The sequence below is a fragment of the Pseudorasbora parva genome, chromosome 22 (genome assembly GCF_024679245.1).
Source record: "Pseudorasbora parva isolate DD20220531a chromosome 22, ASM2467924v1, whole genome shotgun sequence".
In the NCBI taxonomy this organism is placed as follows: domain Eukaryota; kingdom Metazoa; phylum Chordata; class Actinopteri; order Cypriniformes; family Gobionidae; genus Pseudorasbora; species Pseudorasbora parva.
In genome coordinates this window covers 32101280-32122031 of record NC_090193.1, presented here as the reverse complement: position 1 = coordinate 32122031, position 20752 = coordinate 32101280, and the positions used below count along the sequence as shown (strand labels likewise).

The following is a 20752-nucleotide window of genomic DNA, read 5'->3' as shown; positions in this document are numbered from 1 at the left end:
AAATTTTGGGGTGAAATAACCCTTTAAAATGTGCATATTATTACCTTAGAGTAGCAATATGTACCTTAAGGTACTACTATGAACCTTTAGGGCTAAAAAAGGTATAAAGATGTAAATTTAAGCATACTGCCCCAGTGACAAGCTGTTTTTGCATTTTTTTTTTCTGATATTGTACCTATAGGAATACGAAACCTATCACAGCATATAAGGCCCATTCAGTATTATCAACAGCTTTATCACATTGCTCAGGAGCTAATTACCCTCCTCCTTCCCCAGCTCCTCTTCTCGTCCAGTCAGGACTCTTTCTAATGATATTCCTATGAATTACATTAAATTACTGAACATGAATGATATCTGCAATACATTTATGCTGGTTCTGTTCACACTATAAGGGGGTTATCTCTGCTAGCATGCCTAGCATGGGTAAAAGGCAGGGAGCTCTTGCCCAGAACACAGCCATAATGCAATGCAAACTGTATGCTAATTAGCTGGGTTTCCATTCAAACGTGAACAAATTGTTTCAAAGTTCACAAACAAAGAAAGAAAAAAAAAAACAAATGCGCGCAGGTGCACATCAAGTTGTTCGGATGACGGTGGTATTGGTAACCTAGTAACCAACAGTATATAAAACTCCCTCAGCTTAACCTTAACATGAAAAATGCTTAACATGACTTAAGAAAGTGATATTAAAAGACCAAATTCGGTAAAAAACAAACTAATAAATCATAATATCTTTCCTTAAAGGGGTGGTTTTGTGGTGTTTTTTTTCTAGGCTTGTTTGTGTTTATGGGCCACAGTATAACATGTCTTCATACTTCTTTTTTTTAAATGCCGTATTTTTCTTATATTTTACCTTTATTCCACACCGCTGTCTCCACTGTCCTTTGAACGGCTCGTTTGCTTCCTGCTTCTATGAAGGCCATCCCTCCACAAAAACGCAATGGTCTTAGATTGGTTAGATTGCTAAAGTTAGTTTCCTGTATTTTTATTGGCTGAAGTGCCAAGCACAGGTTGTCCAGAAACGCCACGCCCCTTACCATTACGGGAAGAAGTCACATCTGCGGTGACTAGCAAGGGTTTATGATGTCACCAACCCGGGAAGAAGCTCGTTGTAGTCCAAACCGGCCGTTTTTGTAGGCATTAAACTTTAATAGACAATATCTCCGTTTGCACTGAACTTTCAGCGCTGTAACTTTGCAGATAATGTTTATGCTCAAGCAGCAACATTACACACTAACTACAGTTAAAAAAGTGAAATCGCATGCAACCACCCCTTTAACCTAAACTTGGCTTAAGAAAGTGGTATTAAAAGACCAAACTTGGTAAACACCAAACTAATAAAACAGAAAATATATGTACAGAATATGAACGCAATAAGTTTGTTTATCACCCTGAACACAAATTTGCGTTCTTTGTCATATTCTGGGCTCATCTGCTTTTCTGCACATAGTATGCTTTATTGTTGTTTTTACTGAGTTTGTACATTGCACTTTCTTAGTACATTAAGCCACATTAAGCACTTTAGATTGTTCCAATCAGGGGAAACAGCCCAACAGCCCAAAATCATGTGGGTTTAATGTTCGCTACGTCAAAATTTATTGGGCAAATGTGTTTTTTATCTTCCATTATTCGTATAAATTTTTTTGTTGCAAAAGTCAAAAACCACCTCAAGCTAGTATAAACATTTTTCGCAAATCAAGGGATATTTTTTTTTTCTTTTTTCGAGATTTGCAGCGGAAACATAGCTTTTGTCAATCATCTTTGACTATAGTGGTCCTGACAGAAATAAAATCATTGTAAGTAAACAACCCTGATAGAGGGACTAAACAAAAAAAGGTTAGACAGTAGGAGTTCTATGAGATACCACAGATGTGTTAATGCATACATTAATGCATAATGTGTTAGTGCATTCATCACCATTTTTTTCAGGATGTGTAGAGGGAGGATGTAGATGTGATTAGCATCCTGGTTGAGGAGCAGTGGTTGTGCTTTAGAGTGGCTGTCATGTAAAGGAGTGGTGGGGTGACAGTGATGTATGGGTCCTGGAGCTGAGCAGTCTTTGCCTGTTGATTACCTTGGCAACTTGAATGCCGAATCTTTGCTGAATCTTTTAGTTAGAATGCTCTAGAGGAAAAATACACAGATGTTTTATACATAACTGAATAATGTTTACAGGTGAAACCTGTCAAAAACATGTCCAGGGTGATTTTCATCACAAAATCAAAACAAAAGAAACAAGGAATTGTGTTTTGCTTTAAAAAAAAAAAAAAAAAGAAGACAAACAAGAGTGTTCTCATTACCATAACAACTAAATATAACAGAGGCCAGCTAGTAGTGTCACTAGTCACTGTGCAAGTAAACCTCACTCCTTTGTCCTCAAGAGACAATCTAGCAACTGATGCTAGAGTTTGACTCGCATCCCGCTTGGAACGGGGGGTTCGAACAGGAGGGGTTGCATTGGCGCCGTGACCGAGATGGGGTTGAGGTTTAAGGGGGTAAGTGTAACAGAGGCCAGCTAGTAGTCACTGTGCAAGTAAACCTCACTCCTCTGACCTCAAGAGACATTCTAGCGACTAACAGTAGGGATTGCAGCCTTTAGCTTACTTGTTAGAGCGTCCGACTCTTATGCCGGCGGACCTGAGTTCGAGTCCCGCTTGGAGCGGGCGGTTCGAACATAAATATAATTAAAATATAATATTTAATATGCTAATTGTAATGCTATTTATCATTGGTAAAGTTTTTTTAATTCGGGAAGAAACGTGACCTGGACATGTTTGCAGTTCATCACGAAGACAGTGGGACACCTTGGTCTTTTATAAAGCTTTTTCCAACACTGTTCTGTATCATAAACTCTGCAATGGCATAAAAATTATCCAGTATGACACGTGAAATGAGGTTGACAGTTAAACTCAACCGTTTCAGTCCTTTAGCCTGCTTTGGCCGGAATAAGGATGAGTCTTCTGTCTCGGCACATTTGCCGTGTAGTATTAAAAGAGAACATCTTTACCACCAAACATCACCCCGAGCAAGACTATCGACTCTCATCTCTAGGAAGAAATGGATGAAATGAAATATTAGACGGCCAAGAGTTCCCTGCAGCCAGCTGTGGTCGAGGTCCCGCATTACTGAGCGGATTGCGGTGCCATGCTGAATTGTGTCTGGGTTGGGGGGGATGATGAGGTGCTTTGCCAGGGCAGGCCTCAGGTGCCAAATGTGGTGTTGAGAGAAAGAAGGAGAGTAATTCTCCCCGCTGGAGCGAACTCTCACAGTTTAAACACCCCGGGCACTCGGCCATCTCCGTCTCACATAACAGCATCTACACGGCCGTTTCTACTCGCATGCACTTCTTCAGCAGTTTAGCGAGCAGGAGAAAGACGGCATGAGAGAGAGGAAAAATACGGAGTGAGAGACGAAGTGAGAGAAAGACAGATAGAAAGAAAGAAAATGAAAAAGAGGGAGAAAGATAAGACTGCAAAAGTGGGTCAAGGACTCAGTTCAGCCATAATTACAGAACTCCCAACACCACAAGCTGGAAGATCAATCCGGCATGGGATTTAGAAACCTATTGTCTCTCTCTCTTTTTTCTCTCTCTCTCTCCCTCCCTCTCTCTCCTTGTGAACGAATCTGTTTTTGCAGGATTTTTCAGCCCTGCCTTTTGCCATCAAGCCCTTTAATTAAGATTAGGCTACAGCGCTCACTTCAAACTCCCAGCAGCAGAACGAAAGCATTTTAAGGTGAATCACAAGACAACCTGTCCAGGCCACATTTCACCCCAAAATCAAGTAAATTAAATAATAATAATAATAATAATAATAATAATAATAATAATGATAATGGGACATTTTCAACGACAATTACAGACTGTAATGTGTCTGGACATTTATAGTATATTGTTTTGTATACAAATAATTTTAGTTTGTAATGGACAGTGTATAATTGATCATTTTGGAGGTATTAGAACAAGTTTTATTTTATGCAAGATATATTTTTTATTAATTATATTTCGTAAAATCGGGGTGACATATGACCTGAACGTGATGTTCTTTAAAATGTTTCATTAGAGTAACACACCTCAAAATGACCAAAACTTTTCATTTCACAGCAGACTGTGGTTTTTCACAATAGCTACACGTGTCTGAGGAGCTTTATCAGAGACTGATGTCAAAATGGCCCGTGGCAGTCTCTTGTGTTTTATGATCCAGGGTTAACACTCCATTCTGAATATCTCTTTGGAGACCCAAAAGAAATGACAGTAGGCTACAGTGACTGAATGCGATGCCACAGGTCAGGCTATTGCTGCCGTGTCTAATGGATTCTCATGCGTCGCCCTGACATTCACATTGGCAGGTATTATTGACAAAGAGGCAGTCCAGCGATACATTTTATACGTGAAACACTTCACGTGGCATTGAGTGCTGCATCTGAGTTCCCTCTGTTGCCTAGCGGCTGTGATACCGCAGAATGTCCATTAATAAGGATCAGAAGACAGCTTCATCATCATGTCTAAAGTTAAATCATAAACGATAAGAGAAATATGAAAAATCATATTTCGGAAAGTAGATAGTATGAATAAATAATTTGTTTTTTAAAAATATTTAGCAAATATATATTTTTTTACCTTTTTTATTTTTTATTTTTGACTGTTGGTGTCACAAATAAAAAATACAGTGGCATGGAACGGTATCGTTATAACTCAAAGTAAAACAAATACAACATACAATCTGAAGCAAAACATAAATATTAGAAGGAACAGTTCTTATTTTCATTTAGTTTAAGTTTAAGTACTAAAATAAACTACAGACATAAAAGCAAAAAAAAATAATGATACAATTAAAAGGTACAAAAATAAACAACAAAATTGCATAAACTTTCAAATGAAAATAAAAACAGAAAAATATAAAAATTCACAATATTAACAAACTAGACTATAGTAGTATCAATACTAAAATAACTGATTAAAAGTACTATGACTAAAACAAAAAATATTTTTATTATTAAAATGAAAACTGAAATTCTAAAAATAAAAGCTAATTCAAAATATGAATAAATACTATAAAGTAGGCCTAGTAGTACTAGTACATAAATAGTATACAAAATAACACTGGTATGAAATCATATATACCATAGGCTAGTATAAAAAGAACCAATTAATGCACTCTGGTACTGAAAGAGTAATAATAATAATATATATATTATATAGCGCCTTTCCAAGGCTCAAAACACTTAAGGACGCGATACTTTTGGTAAAGTAAGAGTCATATCACAATTTCAATATAAGTGGGCAAACTGATTAAGATTCCAGTCAACAACTCTTATCTCCAGTTAAATCTAATTAGCACAGGTAGATCTTCCACAAAAACAAAAACCTTCTGCAACCATCACGTTGCATAAGTCTGACATCAAGAGATTGAACACTTCTGCCTATGGCCAACGCACAACAGCTGCACTGCAACCTGTCGGCATTTGTGTAAAGCACCCGAGTGAACCTCATCTCTCACAATGTCCCTGAGAAAGACAGACTGCACATAACTCTGGCCTGATCGGACAGGCCATTCTCTGTGTGTGATTGATAATGCCTGTCCGGTGCGAGGTGAAACACAATGGCGTTTGGCAGCCACCTGATTCGAATGGATTGCAGAAAATGAAATCGATGTTGCTCTGCAGAGACGGGTTGCTTGAACTGCCTCTATCGGGACTGTCATCAATACAATTATTGATCCCAAGGGGAAAATGTTGGCTTGTGCACTCCGCCAGACTAACTGATTAAAATTACCGCAGTGAACAAATGCAAGATTTGATTGGAGGAGAAAACACAGCAGTTTTAAAACAATCTGTCATCAAGATAAGAGGTTTCGTATTCATGTTTCATGAGTCACAATGTAAAAAAAAACTAAAACTATGGGAAAAAAGATGGCTTTGTGTTTAAATAAGCCTACCAATGGCTTCTTGGACAATGGTCCAAGCAGTCAGACTTTAGTCAAGTGGTAGTTTACTCTCCAAAAAACACGTTCGTAAGAAGAGTAGACTATGACTAGTCACTAAAGTGTCACAAAAGTATATTCCAAGTCATATGACGATCTTCCCTTCCAGTAGGCTGTTACTGCTGTTGCAGATTCAAACAGTGAGTTGAACCAGAGATCCAGTAAATCAAATTTGTGGTCATTTGAGTCATTCAGACCAGTGGATCAACTCAAATTAATCGAAATGATTTGACATAACAGTGTAAGTTGAACTCAAATGGATGAGTTTAATATGTAAATAAATCACTCAGACCAGCTTTGAGCAGTTGATTAACCATGTCATTGAAAAGATCAAAAGAATGATTTGTTTGCTGATCCGTTTCTCATGAGAGAAATGGCGATCAGTGAACCGGATCAGACCGATTCATGAATGAATCATTCAGACTATTGTGACATGGATCAACTGATTAATTAGAAAAAAAAAATCGGAATAAAAAAAAACGATTCTGTCTCAAAAGAGCAATTTCTTCGCTGATATTTTTCTTGAGTCAAGTGATGTGATTTGGACTCGCGAACCAGATCAGTTTGATTCAGGATTTAATCATTTTACTGATAGTGTGACATGGCCTGTCCAAAATCGTATACTTTCGGAATAGGTATACTTATTTTGAATAAGTATTACTTTGCGACCTCTAAAAAGTATTTTCTAAAAGTGTGTATTATGTATGTAGCCTAATCTTGATGTACTACATTTGTCATGTGACCTACCAGCGTCACTTCACTGCCATTCACTTATCCTCTCCTGTGGATGTCATGTCATGGAAGTGTTTATTGTATACACACTTCAGAATCTCGCTGAAAGAATAGGTACTCTTTTATGAGTGCTGTGAAATCGGACGTTCTCGTCATATACATTTTTTCGCCTAGCATGAAATGCAATTTCTGATGCAACCATGCACCAGAGGTGGACAGTAACTAAGTACATTTACTTGAGTACTGTACTTAAGTACACTTTTTGAGTATCTGTACTTTACTGGAGTATTATTTTTTCTGGAAACTTATGACTTTAACTTCACTACATTTGAAAGACAAATATCGTACTTTTTACTCCACTACATTTCTATCTAGGTCGAAAGTCGTTTCTGTTGCAGCTCTGAAAGTCGGTGGATGATTTTTTCCTTCTTTAAAAGGTTTTTTTTTGTTGTTGTTTCAGACAGTCTATCAGGAATCACTCTTATAGTCATATACATTTCCCCAACGTTTTTTGAACACTGATCTGTTCATAGAAAATGGAAGAAGACGGTTCTTAGGCACAAGTGTGTGCACCCATAGCCATAGTTTGAAAGTATGTTTCAGTAAAAAAAAAAATCACGATTAGTTTAGTTGGCATACACTTGGTACATGTCTTATAAAATATAAAAAATATAAAGGTCTGGGAGAAAGAGAAGAGTAAAGTTGGGAGAATATCAGATGTGTATCAGTGTATTGGATCCGTGCATTCGGCCTTAAAGAGACAGCAGCTTTATAAAGAGCTTTGTAACTTATACAAGTATTTAAATTAGTTTAAGTTAGTCGTATGCTAGTATGTCAGATGGAGCATCACTGAATGGCTTAAACCATGATGGCAGTGTGCATTTATACAACAATAATAAAATAATACATTGGCATAAAAAAGGAAATTTACTTTTATACTTAAGTACTTTTGAAAACAAATACTTCTGTACTTTTAATTGAGTAAAAATCTTTTTTTTACAACTTTCACTTGTAACGGAGTAATATTTGACCAGTAGTACTTTTACTTTTACTCAAGTAATAGAGTTGTGTACTTTGTCCACCTCACTGTAAAAAAAATATTTAAAAAATAAGTTACCTGGTTGCCTTAAAATTTTGAGTTCATTGAAATTAAAAATTTGAGTTAATACAATAAACATTTTTGCGAATCGAGAACATTTATCTAAATATTATTCAAATATTTTCTTTTTTTAAAAGAATATAATATAAGCATATTGGATAATTGTGTGTGTTTTATTTGTGATTAACAGTGAAACATGCCAAATTTTCATGATTTATCAATTTTTTAATGTGGTTCAGATACAATAATATTTTGAATTTCTATTTATTAAACCAATTTCCTTCATTGTATCAACTCAAATTGTTAATTTCAATAAACTCAAAATTTGAAGGCAACCAGATTACTTACTTTTTTAAGTTAAACCAACAATATTTTTTTTTTACAGTGTGGATCAACCATTTCAGAATAAAGTTCTAAATCAAAGGAACGATTCTGACTTCAGAAGAGCAACTCATCCACTGATCGGGTTCTTGGGTCAGTTCATCAAATTCATAAACAGATCATTCAGAATGGTTTTATGCATTTGATCAACTGCATCTTTGAACAGATCTATATCAAAATAATGTTTCACTCACTGATCCGGTCGTTGAGCTAACTCATTAGAGTTGAATTAGAAATGGTATCAGTACGTTTCACAAGGTAATCTTATAGACCGGTTTTGTAAAACTGATCAACAGATTCATTTAAATGGTCTAACTTAAAAGAATGAACTATTTGCAAATTCACTCTCAGAAAAAAAGGTACAATGCTGTCACTGGGGCAGTACCCAAAAGGTAGAAAAGTGAAAAGGTATCTTTGTACCTTACCCACCCCTAAATGAGTATAGCCCTAAATACATATTAGTACCTTAAAAGACACATATCAGTGCTTTAAGGTACATAATAATACCTTTTTCGGTTTTGTACTATAGGGTACCGCACCAGTGACAGCAATGTACCTTTTTTTTCTGACAGTGTGTGGCATAGTTATTTTTCTCATGAGCTCAGAGATCTATGCAGATATCAAGATTATCATATGACTTCAAAAGACTTACATACTTACATGGTGCAGTATATATATATATATATATATATATATATATATATATATATATATATATATATATATATATATATATATATATATATATATATACATATATACTCATATATTCACGAGTCAAATGGACCACTTTTACACTTTTTTTCTTGTCATTTATTGTCAGTTTCATTATATACAAAACAGTTGCCATAATATCCATCCATGGAAGAAAACCAGGAATGCAACAAAATAAGGTCTAGTAAATAATGAAAGAATATTCATTTAAGTGAACTACTCCTTTATTAATGAGTCATGCGGATCTTGAAGCTTGACAAGCTAGAGTTTTAAAGTAGCTTCCTCAACACTGGTTGTCATTTTATAGCAGACTTCCTTACCCTTGGGGACTCAGTATTTTAAATAGTGTCGCAAGTCGCAGACTTAATTTCCCATGCACAATTACACTTTCTCTTCAGAGTCTTCAGCCGGGGGCAGAGGAGCTGGAAAAAGCTTTTAATGGAAGAGAGAAGGGAGTAATGAAGAGACGGGAGTTATCTCTTCCAACACTCTTCTTTTTCTTCATTGCCACTTTCTTTTATCTTTCTCATTACTGGCCTTCCACTTAGTGATTGTGTTTAATAATCGTTTACTAATATTTGGAAGGTGAGCTGCCCTCGAAAGTGCCTGACAAAGCTTGTTGCTGAGGCAGACTTTTTTTGTGTTTTATTATAAACATGATGCGACTATAATCCTGTCGATGTTTTGGATGGAAAACACTTTTCCCCACTGTAGCTTCTTCAAAACATTATGTGCATTATGTCTAGTCTAACACTGCAACACTGAGTTAACCAATTGAGTGAGTTTGGGGGCGGGAATATCTGTTTCAATGGCAAATTATTATTTTTTTAATTGCAATGTTTTAAAAAAGATTAATTCAACCACAAATTAAAATTTGCCATATGCCAGTGTGGCCTTTCTTTCTTTTGTGGAATTCAAAAAGAGATATTTTGACAAATATTTAACTTTTGTGTAATTTATACAGTTGTACTTTATAATTATTTTCAATCAATATTTATTATTATTTTTATAACATTTTTGGCCAAATTGTGCACCCCTACACACAAGCACTTTTTTAAAATGCTGTTTTTATCAGAAAAATTGCAGTTCGATTTATTCCCCCAAATCATGATATATTTTCCAATATATTCAACACATTTATGTTTTCGTATATTCAAGTAAGGTGTGTTAAAAAAAGAAAAACATATATTAGGGTGAGTAAATTAAGACTTTGGGGGTGACTTTTAACAGTAAATTTTATGTTGGGGTGAACTGTACCTTTAAGAGCAAACTCTTGGCGATCTCGGGAGCTTTCAGTAAACTGGGATCTTGATGGTTCAGAATGTGGTTGATTTGGGCAGCGTCTGTGTTGTCGTGGAACGGAGCAGATCTCGGGCTGCAGTGATGTATGTGTTTGTTGTTCTCTGGGCACGTGAGGAGAATCCCACTGGGCTGGAACCCTATTAGAACCTTAGCACTCAAGCTTATCTCATCTGATAAGGCACACAGAGACACGAGCGAAAACGAGAGCTCTCTAATGCACTTCTTCACTGATACAGGAGCGAAAAAGAGGGGAGGGGAGAAGGTACGAGAGTGGAGGAATGAGGAGATGAGAGGTCTTCTATTTGACCGAAAACTAAATTAAATGACTAAACTCTCTCTAAAACAACCATATATCTACAAAAAAAGGCTGATCCACTGTTGTGAAAACGGACATGTAAAATTAATGTTGTCCTTCAACAGTAACCAGATTGTGAGAGACAAAATACATTTTGATGCAAAAAGACTGCTGCTGTGGGCCGCCCATTTGCCTGTAATGGGTAATTTGATCATCTTTGGCTGAATTTAGCTAGACGGAAAATAATTCAAGGTCCAAATAACCTACAATATTTTCCTTTGAGAGTAGTTAAAAGTCGTTTACCTCCTCTCGTAAATCAATGAATCCAATTTCGAAATCCTGGAAAACCTTATCAGTGACCTGATGCAAAGCGAGGTGTGAAGAAACTCACTCAAACGCCTTGCGCTCGATCAAAACTTTTCCAAATCAATCACATTTGCTGATTACATTTTTTGTTATGCATTTATGCCAACATGCAAGTATTTAACAGCATGCAGATGCTAAAAAGATTGCAGGGTTTAAAAAATAAATAAATCTACAGCCTAAGTGTTTCGAGCATAAGCGCCCTTAAAGGGGTGGTAAAACACGATTTCACTTTTCTAACTTTAGCTAGTGTGTATTGTTGCTGTTTGGGCATAAACAGCATCTGCAAAGTTACAACGTTCAAAGTTTAAAGCAAAGGGAGATATTTGGTAGGGGCTACAGACATTCCGGTAGCGTGACATCACTAACCCCAATATTTTACATAAACCCCTCCTCCGAGAATTTTCTTGTGTTGCCCCCTTCAGCACTTGGTGCCCTATGCCCAGCGCATAATGCACGTGGTGGGAGCGGCGGCACTGACACAGTGTTGTTGCCGTAATGCCGACAAAACGCTTTTATTTTCATCTGGATTGCAGGTCCACTTTGTTCAGCCTTCCTAGGGACAGGGGAGTTACGGATCAATGGTTAAAATGTATTTATTTTTACATTTAGATAATTATTGCCCAAATCTCGCTCTCTGTGCCGCACATTTTATGGAGGAAAGCTTCCACAATCGTCGCGAGTTCAATGCAGGATTCACACAATGGCTTGTCCTGAAAGATTGAGCAGTTCCAACTTTAAAAACAGGCCACAACCGTTTATTTTTCTTCAATGTGTTTTCCTGTAATAGTTTGTATTGTTATTTGTATGTTGTAGCAAAGAAGTTGTAAACAAATTACAACGCTAGCTCTGCAAACCAGTTTGTTAAATGCTCATTCATATTGTTATCCGACAAACACCTAATCTCAACAGCAAACTTGGAATAAGTGTAAATTATTCTTTGATTAGAGCTTTTATGTATTGTTTATCTACAGACATGCTAAACATGGTTCTGTGTTTGATTTGGCTACTATATAAAGCCAACACTTAGTGTTCGTTTTGGGTTTTTGAGTTTAGTTTTTGAGACAGATATTTGTCTATAATCGTTCTAAAAATACAAAAGGTGCCATTGAATAGCGATCACTGTAGATCCGCAGTTTTTACAGACTACCGGTGCACTAGGCGGTAAGCGAATCACAACACACTGGGCCAGCTAACCAATCTGAGCCCATTGCGTATTTTTGAGGGACCGGCTTCATAGAACCCAGAAACCATCAGACGGTTTTTACATGAAGGGACAGAGCAGTGTAGGTAAAATATATGAAAAATAATGTAATTTTTAAAAAAACGAAGCATGAACACGTTACAGTGCACCCCGCAAACACAATCAAGCCTTCGGAAAAATGTGTTTTACCGCTTTAAAGGAACAGTTTGCTTAACACATGAAAACTTTAGCATTTTTCTAAATGCTATAGCATTATTTAAACTTTAAACATCCGTTTAGATTTGTTGTCACTGACGTCAAGCCCATCACGACATGTCTGATAAGTGTTAATATGAATGTGCAAGATAGAGACATCATTGTATGGAAGCAACTCAAACATTCTGCTAGACTTCTCATTCTTTTGATCCACATAAATCACATAGGTTTTTAAATATATCATACATTTTTTGATATGACTTAACAAAATAGTTTATAAGATGATCTGAAAACTGTAAGCTGAAATAAATATATTTTTCTTTTTTGTATGTTTACATTTTTGCAGTATTTTTTTTCTTTTTGGATCTTAAAATGGGATCTAGAACAGTGATACTTCAAACTTCTGAATTATATATACACGGTTACTAATGCTTCAAATTAAGATGCTCTCTTAGGATGTCCTTATTGTATCAGAATACAAGAACCAAAAACTTCAGAAAATTGGTTTCTCTAACATAGTTTCCTACTGCCATCTACAGGCCCTTGCGGATACATGCAGCTGTGTAGCACCTGCGTTTTTCTCATTTGATCTCATCTGTTTAAACTAATTCACAGTCTAATTACAATTCATGAGAGGAATATGACAATCTGGGCTTGACCCATAGATGTTGTCTCAGTGTATTGATACTGATGGGAAATGACAGCAGCACTGTTCCAGAACCGCACAGAAGGAGATGAATCTAAAAGAGCGCAAACACAGCAGGAATGTCCTACAGCATGAAACAGTGCTTATTTAAATATAACACTCCTCTCTGCGATTCAGATTTATTTATAAACCACTCGAAGACACTGATAGAAAATATTCACATTACAGTAAACACATTACAAAAGAACATGTTCATTCTCAGGGGTAACAAAGCATTTTAAATCCTTCAAAGCTGATCAGGGTAAAATCAAAAGATTGTTGTTTAACACCTAAATGATTCAAATAGGGAGGCAATTTTTAAAGACTATATAGGTTTTAAAACACAAATAAATGAATAAATATGGCACTTAAGATAGCACTAATGTAGTGCATCAGAAAACATCCCTTTTTTAAGGGGGATCATTAAAGGGATAGTTCACCCAAAAATGAAAATGCTGCCATAATTTTTCTCATGTAAGTTTCAAACTCATATGCCTGACTTTCTTCTGTGGACATAAAGGAATTTTAATTAAATGTTTTTAAGAATGTTCTGGTAGCTCTCTTTCATGCACTGAATAGGAACAAAGCTTTCAAGCATCGAAAAAAGTAGAAGCAAAAGCTTTATAAAAGTAGTTCATACGACTGATTATATTAAAAAGAGTAGCGCAGATATTCTTTAGAAATTCTCTTTTTGTGTTTTACAGAAGATAGATATTATTAAGGGTTTAAGAACGACATGAGAAACTCCTTTATGAGTGAACGATTCCTTTAACGTTTACAGAACAATTTCCTCATAATGGCCATTAAACGAACCACACGCACAGATCTCCGCACACACTCGTGAACAAACGCACACACAAACAGACAAACGTACACACACTCACGCTATGGTACTGTAGACATGATGTCACATCCTGTTTCGGCTGTATGACATTTTCCATGTTCTCCCGACCGCCTCCCGTTTAGTTCTCCGGTCAACACCATCTCTGGCCTGGCTCTTTGTTATGCTCTGCTTGTGTGCTGCTTTGAAAGTTCATGCTGTGGCCTGAATGATGCAGACGTCTGTTTTAGCATTGCATACATACAGTGGACTCACATATCCACATCCCCATCATATGCCAAAGCCAGCGCTTTCTGCGGACTGCTGCTGGGACTGCCCTCTGGGTTCTTACTGAAACGCAAAACATGTTTAAATATGTATAAACTCACAACAACCACCTAAGAAACTATTTGCTTTGTGATTCATTGCAGTTTAAATGATCACCACTAGAGTGCAGAACATACATGTTTTATCTATGAGGGTAAATGATATGTGTTAAAAATATATGCCAATAGTTTATTTATTAAACAATGTTGATTCAGGCAGTCATTATTGGAAACTAAACTGAGGGTGGGAGGGTGATTAGGACCCCAACTGTTTATTATGTAAGAAAGAAACCACGAAGTGATATGCACGACACATCCATGTAAAAAAATCAGCCTCACCACAGTAGGAAGGACATCATGATGAGGAGGAGGATCACAACAAACCCAGCCGCCATCAGCCCATACACCCACAACTTGACACGCCCATCTGTCAGTCAAAATAAATATTAACATTTTGCTCGATCAAAGCATTCTGGTTGAGAAAACTGTCTCTATACCACTAGCTGTCAATCAAACAATCCATCCAATAGAGTTATTGGTTGAATGCCTGACATAAGGTCTGTGTTTAACACAACTTTAAAGGATTCATTCACCCCAAAATGAAAATTCTGTCGTTAATTCGTCACCCTCATGTTGTTCCAAACCCGTAAGACCTTCATTCATCTTCAGAACACAAATTAAGATATTTTTGATGAAATCCGAGAGTTATCTGACCCCTTCATAGACAGCAATGCAATTAACACTTTCATGGTCCTGAAAGGTAGTAAGGACATCAATAAAACTGTCCATGTGACTACAGTGGTTCAACCTTAATTTTATGAAGCGACAAGAATACGTTTTGTGCGCAAAAAGACAACAAAAAACAACTTTATTCAACAATTTCGTCTAGCCTGTGTCAGACCCTTACGCTGTGGATAAAGAGTAAACAGTGCAGCACTTCCTAGTTCTACAGCAGAACGTGCGTATGCATCGTGGTGCTCATGTGAACAGCGCCGGCCAATGGTAAGCCGCCGTTCTGGAAGTGCTGCACTGTTTAAACAGCATCAACAACGCAAGAGTGACACAGGCTAGAAGAAATTGTTGAACAAAGTCGTTATTTTTCTTTGGTTTTGTGCACAAAAAGTATTCTCATCACTTCTAGCAGAAAGATTCGGAAGCCAGATGAATTGCAAAACATTTATTGATCATTCAGCAAGTATGATAATTAGAGTTCTTTGGCGTAGGACCCGTCCTTAGCTTTCGTAGTAAGGGTAACAGACTCTGCATTTCCTGCCTGAGGATGAAGGCAGGGGCGCAGCCGACCACCGGAAGGTATAGGTGGGGACCATCTTGGTGGTGATGGGGAGGTTGGAGGTATCTGTCGGCGTCAGCATCTGCAAACTCAGACCTGTGTAAGTGACCATCTTTTATACTCTGTGAATTAGGCCGTGACTGGTTAGGTCTGAATGTGACGCGTGACATTTTTTATAACATTTGGTTGAACCACTGGAGTCACATGGACTATTTTAACAATGTCTTTAATTCCTTTCTGGACCATGAAAGTGTTATTGCTATCTATGGAGGGGTCAGAGGTGCTCTCAGATTTCATCAAAAATATCTTAATTTGTGTTCTGAAGATGAACGAAGGTCTTACGGGTTTGGAGCGACATGAGGGTGAGTGATTAATGATAGAATTTTAATTTTTGGGTTAACTGTTTTGAAAATGGCGGTTGCTAACAAGTGTCTTAATAGGACTATGGAGGTTGTTGAGACAGTAAATGCCATCACACCGAAGAGGTAAAATGATCTACATCCAAGTCCACTTCAAACCTTCAGGGAAATGTTTCTAAAATTTGCTGACATTTAGCTTTTTACTTCTGGCAATTGTATTTAAGCTTCAAAATTCATCTAGGTGTGTTCATTTGTAAAGAGATAATCATTAAGAACAAAATACATAAGAATCCAAACAATTTGATCGTAAAAGCGTATTCCCCTACAATAATTCAAAAGCCAATGGATAAATCCTATTGGGTTTTGTAGAGGGAACTGGGGTGATGCTAACTTCTGGGTTGGTCTACAAAAAAATCATCATCACTGCATCACTCTGTAGGAAAGCATATGGTTGTTGTTAGTACCAGGACCAAGAGGCTGTAGCGCCCAGTCCTTGACGTGGTTCTTGTTCCGAGTGTGCTCTGGTCTTAGACGGCCTGCGGTGGTTTTCACATCTGCCTTCTTATGGTCCAACCCTGGGGTTCTGGTACAGTAGTCAAGGAACCCATGGGAGGTCATGACCTCTGTGAAGCCCTTCTCACAACCACAGACTCCATTCTGACAATAAGACAGAGATTCTTGTAAAACATAAGGGAGATGGGGTAGTGTGGTGGCAGCTAGATATTGCAATGTGCTACGTTCTACATATGGAGACCTACAGCTGTTAATTGCAAAGCATTAGTGGGTGAGATGAAGTTGTGATATATGATAATGAAGAGTTTTACATCTCATCATAACAGAGTGAGACACCGTCATAAGTCAAATGATACCACATCAAGTAAACTCAGCATCTGTCAAAGCTCAGTTCCTTGAAAAGAAAATCATTCACTGCTGGAACGAAGATCCGAAGCTACCGTGTAACAGCAGTTGTATTACCATTGTTAACCATGTAATTCATAACCTTATGATTAAAATATATTGACAATAATAAAAAAAAATGTTTATTTTAAATATAAACAATTAATTATTCATTGCATTTTGTTAAATTAAAACAAACATTAATAAAATATATAAAGCAAAATTATTTCTACCAAAGCCACCCTCACATTTCCATTACTGTGATGAAGAAATATTAAAAAAATGTAAAAACGTTTTAAATGGTTAAGTATTACAAGTATTATTTAAGTTTTTAATATTTTATATAGGTTTCATTTGATTAATTATTTAATAATTTATTTTGATTTCAGTTTCAGAAATTAAATTACAATTTTAACTTTTTTTCATTTCAGTTAATTACTAATACAACATTTGCAATATTCAAGTTTTTTATCTAAAGTTTATATTTTATATAATGTATTATTATTATTATTAATAATAATAATGATACTTTTTTCAAATTAAATGTATATCTATTTTTTTTGTTTAAATTACCCAAAAACATTTGTAATAGTTTTAGTTTTAGGTAGCAATATCAATGAGGAGGCAGGAGAGGAACATCTTATAAAAAAATCTAATAAAAATACTGTTCCTTTGTTCCTTTTAGTTTCGGGATGAAACAGGACCATGTTCTTTGTGAGATTCATGTTCCCAGTGTTCTGTGTTACCTGTGTGCAGAAGGAGAAGGGTTTGGTGCAGGGAGGGTGACACTGTCGTACCACAGATGGCTGGTTCTGAGCGATGCAGCCTCCTAATGTAGAGGAACATTGATTACATTAAGCCAAAATCTAAATGAACGGTTGTTTTATCCTAGTCCTTTCCAATACTAAAATAAATTATGAAATAAGACATGTATTTGTTTTCTTATACTATTTTGCAAATGAATGCATTGATAGTGTGCACCTGTGACATTGACTCCGTCAGAGCGCTGGCACCACACCAGCCTACGGTTATGCCTCCACTCACCGGTCATCCATTCATAACTAAGACACGTTCCTCCTGGAAGAACAGACGAAAACACACAGAGTGCTTTTCTGGTTTATTGCCTGAACAACACTTCCTGTTTATCACTTCTCAGTCTAAGCTATTTTCTCACACAGCCAGAGAGGAAATAACAGCTATGAAAAACAACAGCTTGGAACTGCCCAAGCCAAAGAAAGAGTTTGTTTATGTGTTCTAACCAATGTGCACTTAGGGCATGTCCTAATCCACTTTTGCTAGTTTATCGACAATATAAAAATGGTTGACTTGTACCTAGTCTCTTAATAAGTCATGGGTGTGTTTTGGGCATAACATGCAATAAAACAATCAGTCTCATCTCCTAATACCTTTAACCCCTAGAGGACTGCACAGTTTTGGAGCCCTTTAGATGTTTTGACATGCTCTACATTTGTGTTTTTTTCATTTACATAAACATATTAATGGCAAAAGTGTCATTACACTGTATTCAGCACAAACTGGGCTACCATGTTAGCAACATGTATGTACAAACTTGTATTTTTGAGAGAAGTGTTTATGCTTTGTTTTTGAAAAAGCTAAAAATGTAAGTACTGAATTAAGGCCTCAAAACCCACAATAGATTTGTGCCCACAAGACTTTTGACAAATGGGTCTTTTTGCCTAGTTGTCCATGGCGGGTTTGCTATTTACATAATTCGTTACATTTATATATGCTTTTTCTAAGCACTCAAATCGCTTTACATGGAAGGGGGGAATCTCCTCAACCATCACCAATGTGCAGGATCCACCTGGAAGATGTGACGGCAGCCATATTGTGCCAGAACGCCCACCACACTGTAAAAAAATATTGTTGGTTTAACTTAACAAAGTAAGTATCCTGGTTGCCTTAAAATTTTGAGTTTAATGAAATTTAAAATTTGAGTTGATACAATGAAGGAAATTGGTTTAATAAAGAGAAACCCAAAATATTATTGCATCTGAACCACATAAAAAATGTGATAAATCATGAAAATAACAATTTAGCATGTTTTACTGCTCATCACAAATAAAACACACAATTACCCAATATGCTTACAAAATCTTTTATTATTATATGAATAAAGGTTGTCGATTCTCAAAAATGTTCATTGTATTAACTCAAAATTTTAAGGCAACCAGGTAACTTATTTTTTATTTTATTTTATTTTTTACTGTGCACACACCAGCTTTTGGTGGAGAGGAGACAGTGATGAAGCCAATCAGGACATGGTGGGATTTCCAAGTATAAAAGCTGACCGCTTCTCTAGCCAGGAACGGGATCTGCTCGTCCAGTGACGCCTGCTTGCTCATTATTACTGTAAATAGGTAGGCTAATTCCGATGCATTCAATGACTATCCACTATGACATGTTGGTATTTTTATATTATTGTTCACAATAATACTCTTTTACATTTTAAACCTTTAATTTTTCATAATTAAAAAAGTTTGTGTGCTGCTGCGTATCGTATGCACGTAGTTCCCTGTATGTGCGTTGTGCACCGGTCTATATGCGCATATTACTAACGCTCCCTTTAAATAACACAAAAATACTGCGCTATTGACTTTAGACCAGGTTTTTGTTGGTCAATGGCGCAGTCGTTTTCAGTTTCCTCAAAATAGCAACACGTCAGCAATGCAGCTGAATACACCTCGTTTTGTGCACAAATGCATAACACCTGCCGTCACATTGCGCCGGGTGTATGAGAGGGCCCTATGGCTTCCCACAAACCTTGGCATGGTCGTGCCTCATACATCTGGCTGGGGCAGGAGTCCTGATTTTCCGGGACTTGTGTGACTACAGCTCTAGAACGGGCCTGCCGGCCCCACGTCTCAAAACTCCGCCCATCCAAACAGAGCAGCTGACATGAACTCCATGGTGACCATTTGGTTAGGTGACATTCTCCTGATGTAACAGATAGAAATTGCAGCCATTGAGTGTTTGCAAAGAGCTTATAAATTACATTTTATTTCACAATATCATTGTTTTTACCGCCTTGGTGAGCATAAGAGACTTTCAAAAATAAAGACTTTTAAAAATCTTTATTCCAAACGTTCGAGTGTGGTATTTGTGCTTGAGATGCAAACCTGGACAAGGGATTGTGCAGGGCTGCAGTAACTCAATCTCACTGACTTTGCTCTGTGAATTTCCTACACACATCTTATCATCCACCGGAACGGGCTGAGGAGGACCTGAGAGAGAACCCCAGTGCACCACACAGGATATTTCCCTCCGACTCACTCCCTCGCCACAGTCGGCCCCCTGCAGAGAGAGAGAGAGAGAGAGAGAGAGAGAGAGAGAGAGAGAGAGAGAGAGATTACAGATAGAGCAGATCCGTCATGTTCTTGATGTTATATTGGACAGTTTAGATGTATTATGTTTTTTTTTCTGTGTGCTGCTAAAATACTTCAGGCTATTTTTTTTATCTAGAATTCTGTTATTTAGAAAGTGTGGGTAGAAAGAAACCACTCTAGATTTAGCCATAATATAATTGGCTCATAACACCATGATATGGCCTCCGCATGGGCTTGTGTCCAACACGCGAAATGATTCACAGCCAGAGAGTGTTTTTGATCTTTTGGTGTTCTGATTGGCTAAAAAAGCATGTCGACTTTTTTTGTTGTTGCTGCTGCTGCTGTCAGAGAGACACATTTGCTAGCTCAGGGCACCTATTTCAGTGATTTTATATAAAAATGCACCTTTAATTGGTAGCCTTTATTCTACCAGAGATTTTTTTAATTATGCATTTTACACCCAAATTTATTTATTTAAAACTTTTTGACAGTTACATTTTTAACATCCCTTAAAATGCATTTTTACTGTTTATTTGTACTTGGTTACTTTTTTTACACCTAAAATTATATACTTTTTTAAGACCTAAAATGGCTTTTACTTTTATACATTTATACAAAAAATTTACATAAACTACTGTTCAAAAGTATGGGATTGTAAGATTTTTAAAATGTTTTTCAAACAAGCCTCACCAAGGAATTAGAAACATTCTAAAAACTTTACTGTCAGCGATCCATTTGTGTGTATGGGCCCGGGGGTATAT

At 36.7% G+C, this 20752-nt stretch overlaps 1 protein-coding gene across 1 annotated transcript in view; it reads right to left on the bottom strand.

Annotated features, from left to right (window-relative positions):
- Nucleotides 1-13077: 13077 nt before the first annotated feature.
- thsd7bb (thrombospondin, type I, domain containing 7Bb) overlaps nucleotides 13078-20752 on the bottom strand; it is a 74834-nt gene continuing 67159 nt past the window's right edge. The window contains exons 22-28 of the mRNA XM_067432424.1: nucleotides 19785-19959; nucleotides 19429-19602; nucleotides 17626-17721; nucleotides 17391-17473; nucleotides 16212-16404; nucleotides 14437-14524; nucleotides 13078-14122 (exon numbers count right to left, since the gene is read on the bottom strand). Of these exons, the coding sequence (XP_067288525.1) occupies nucleotides 14044-14122; nucleotides 14437-14524; nucleotides 16212-16404; nucleotides 17391-17473; nucleotides 17626-17721; nucleotides 19429-19602; nucleotides 19785-19959 (888 nt within the window). The 3' untranslated portion in view covers nucleotides 13078-14043. The remainder of the gene's footprint in view (nucleotides 14123-14436; nucleotides 14525-16211; nucleotides 16405-17390; nucleotides 17474-17625; nucleotides 17722-19428; nucleotides 19603-19784; nucleotides 19960-20752) is intronic.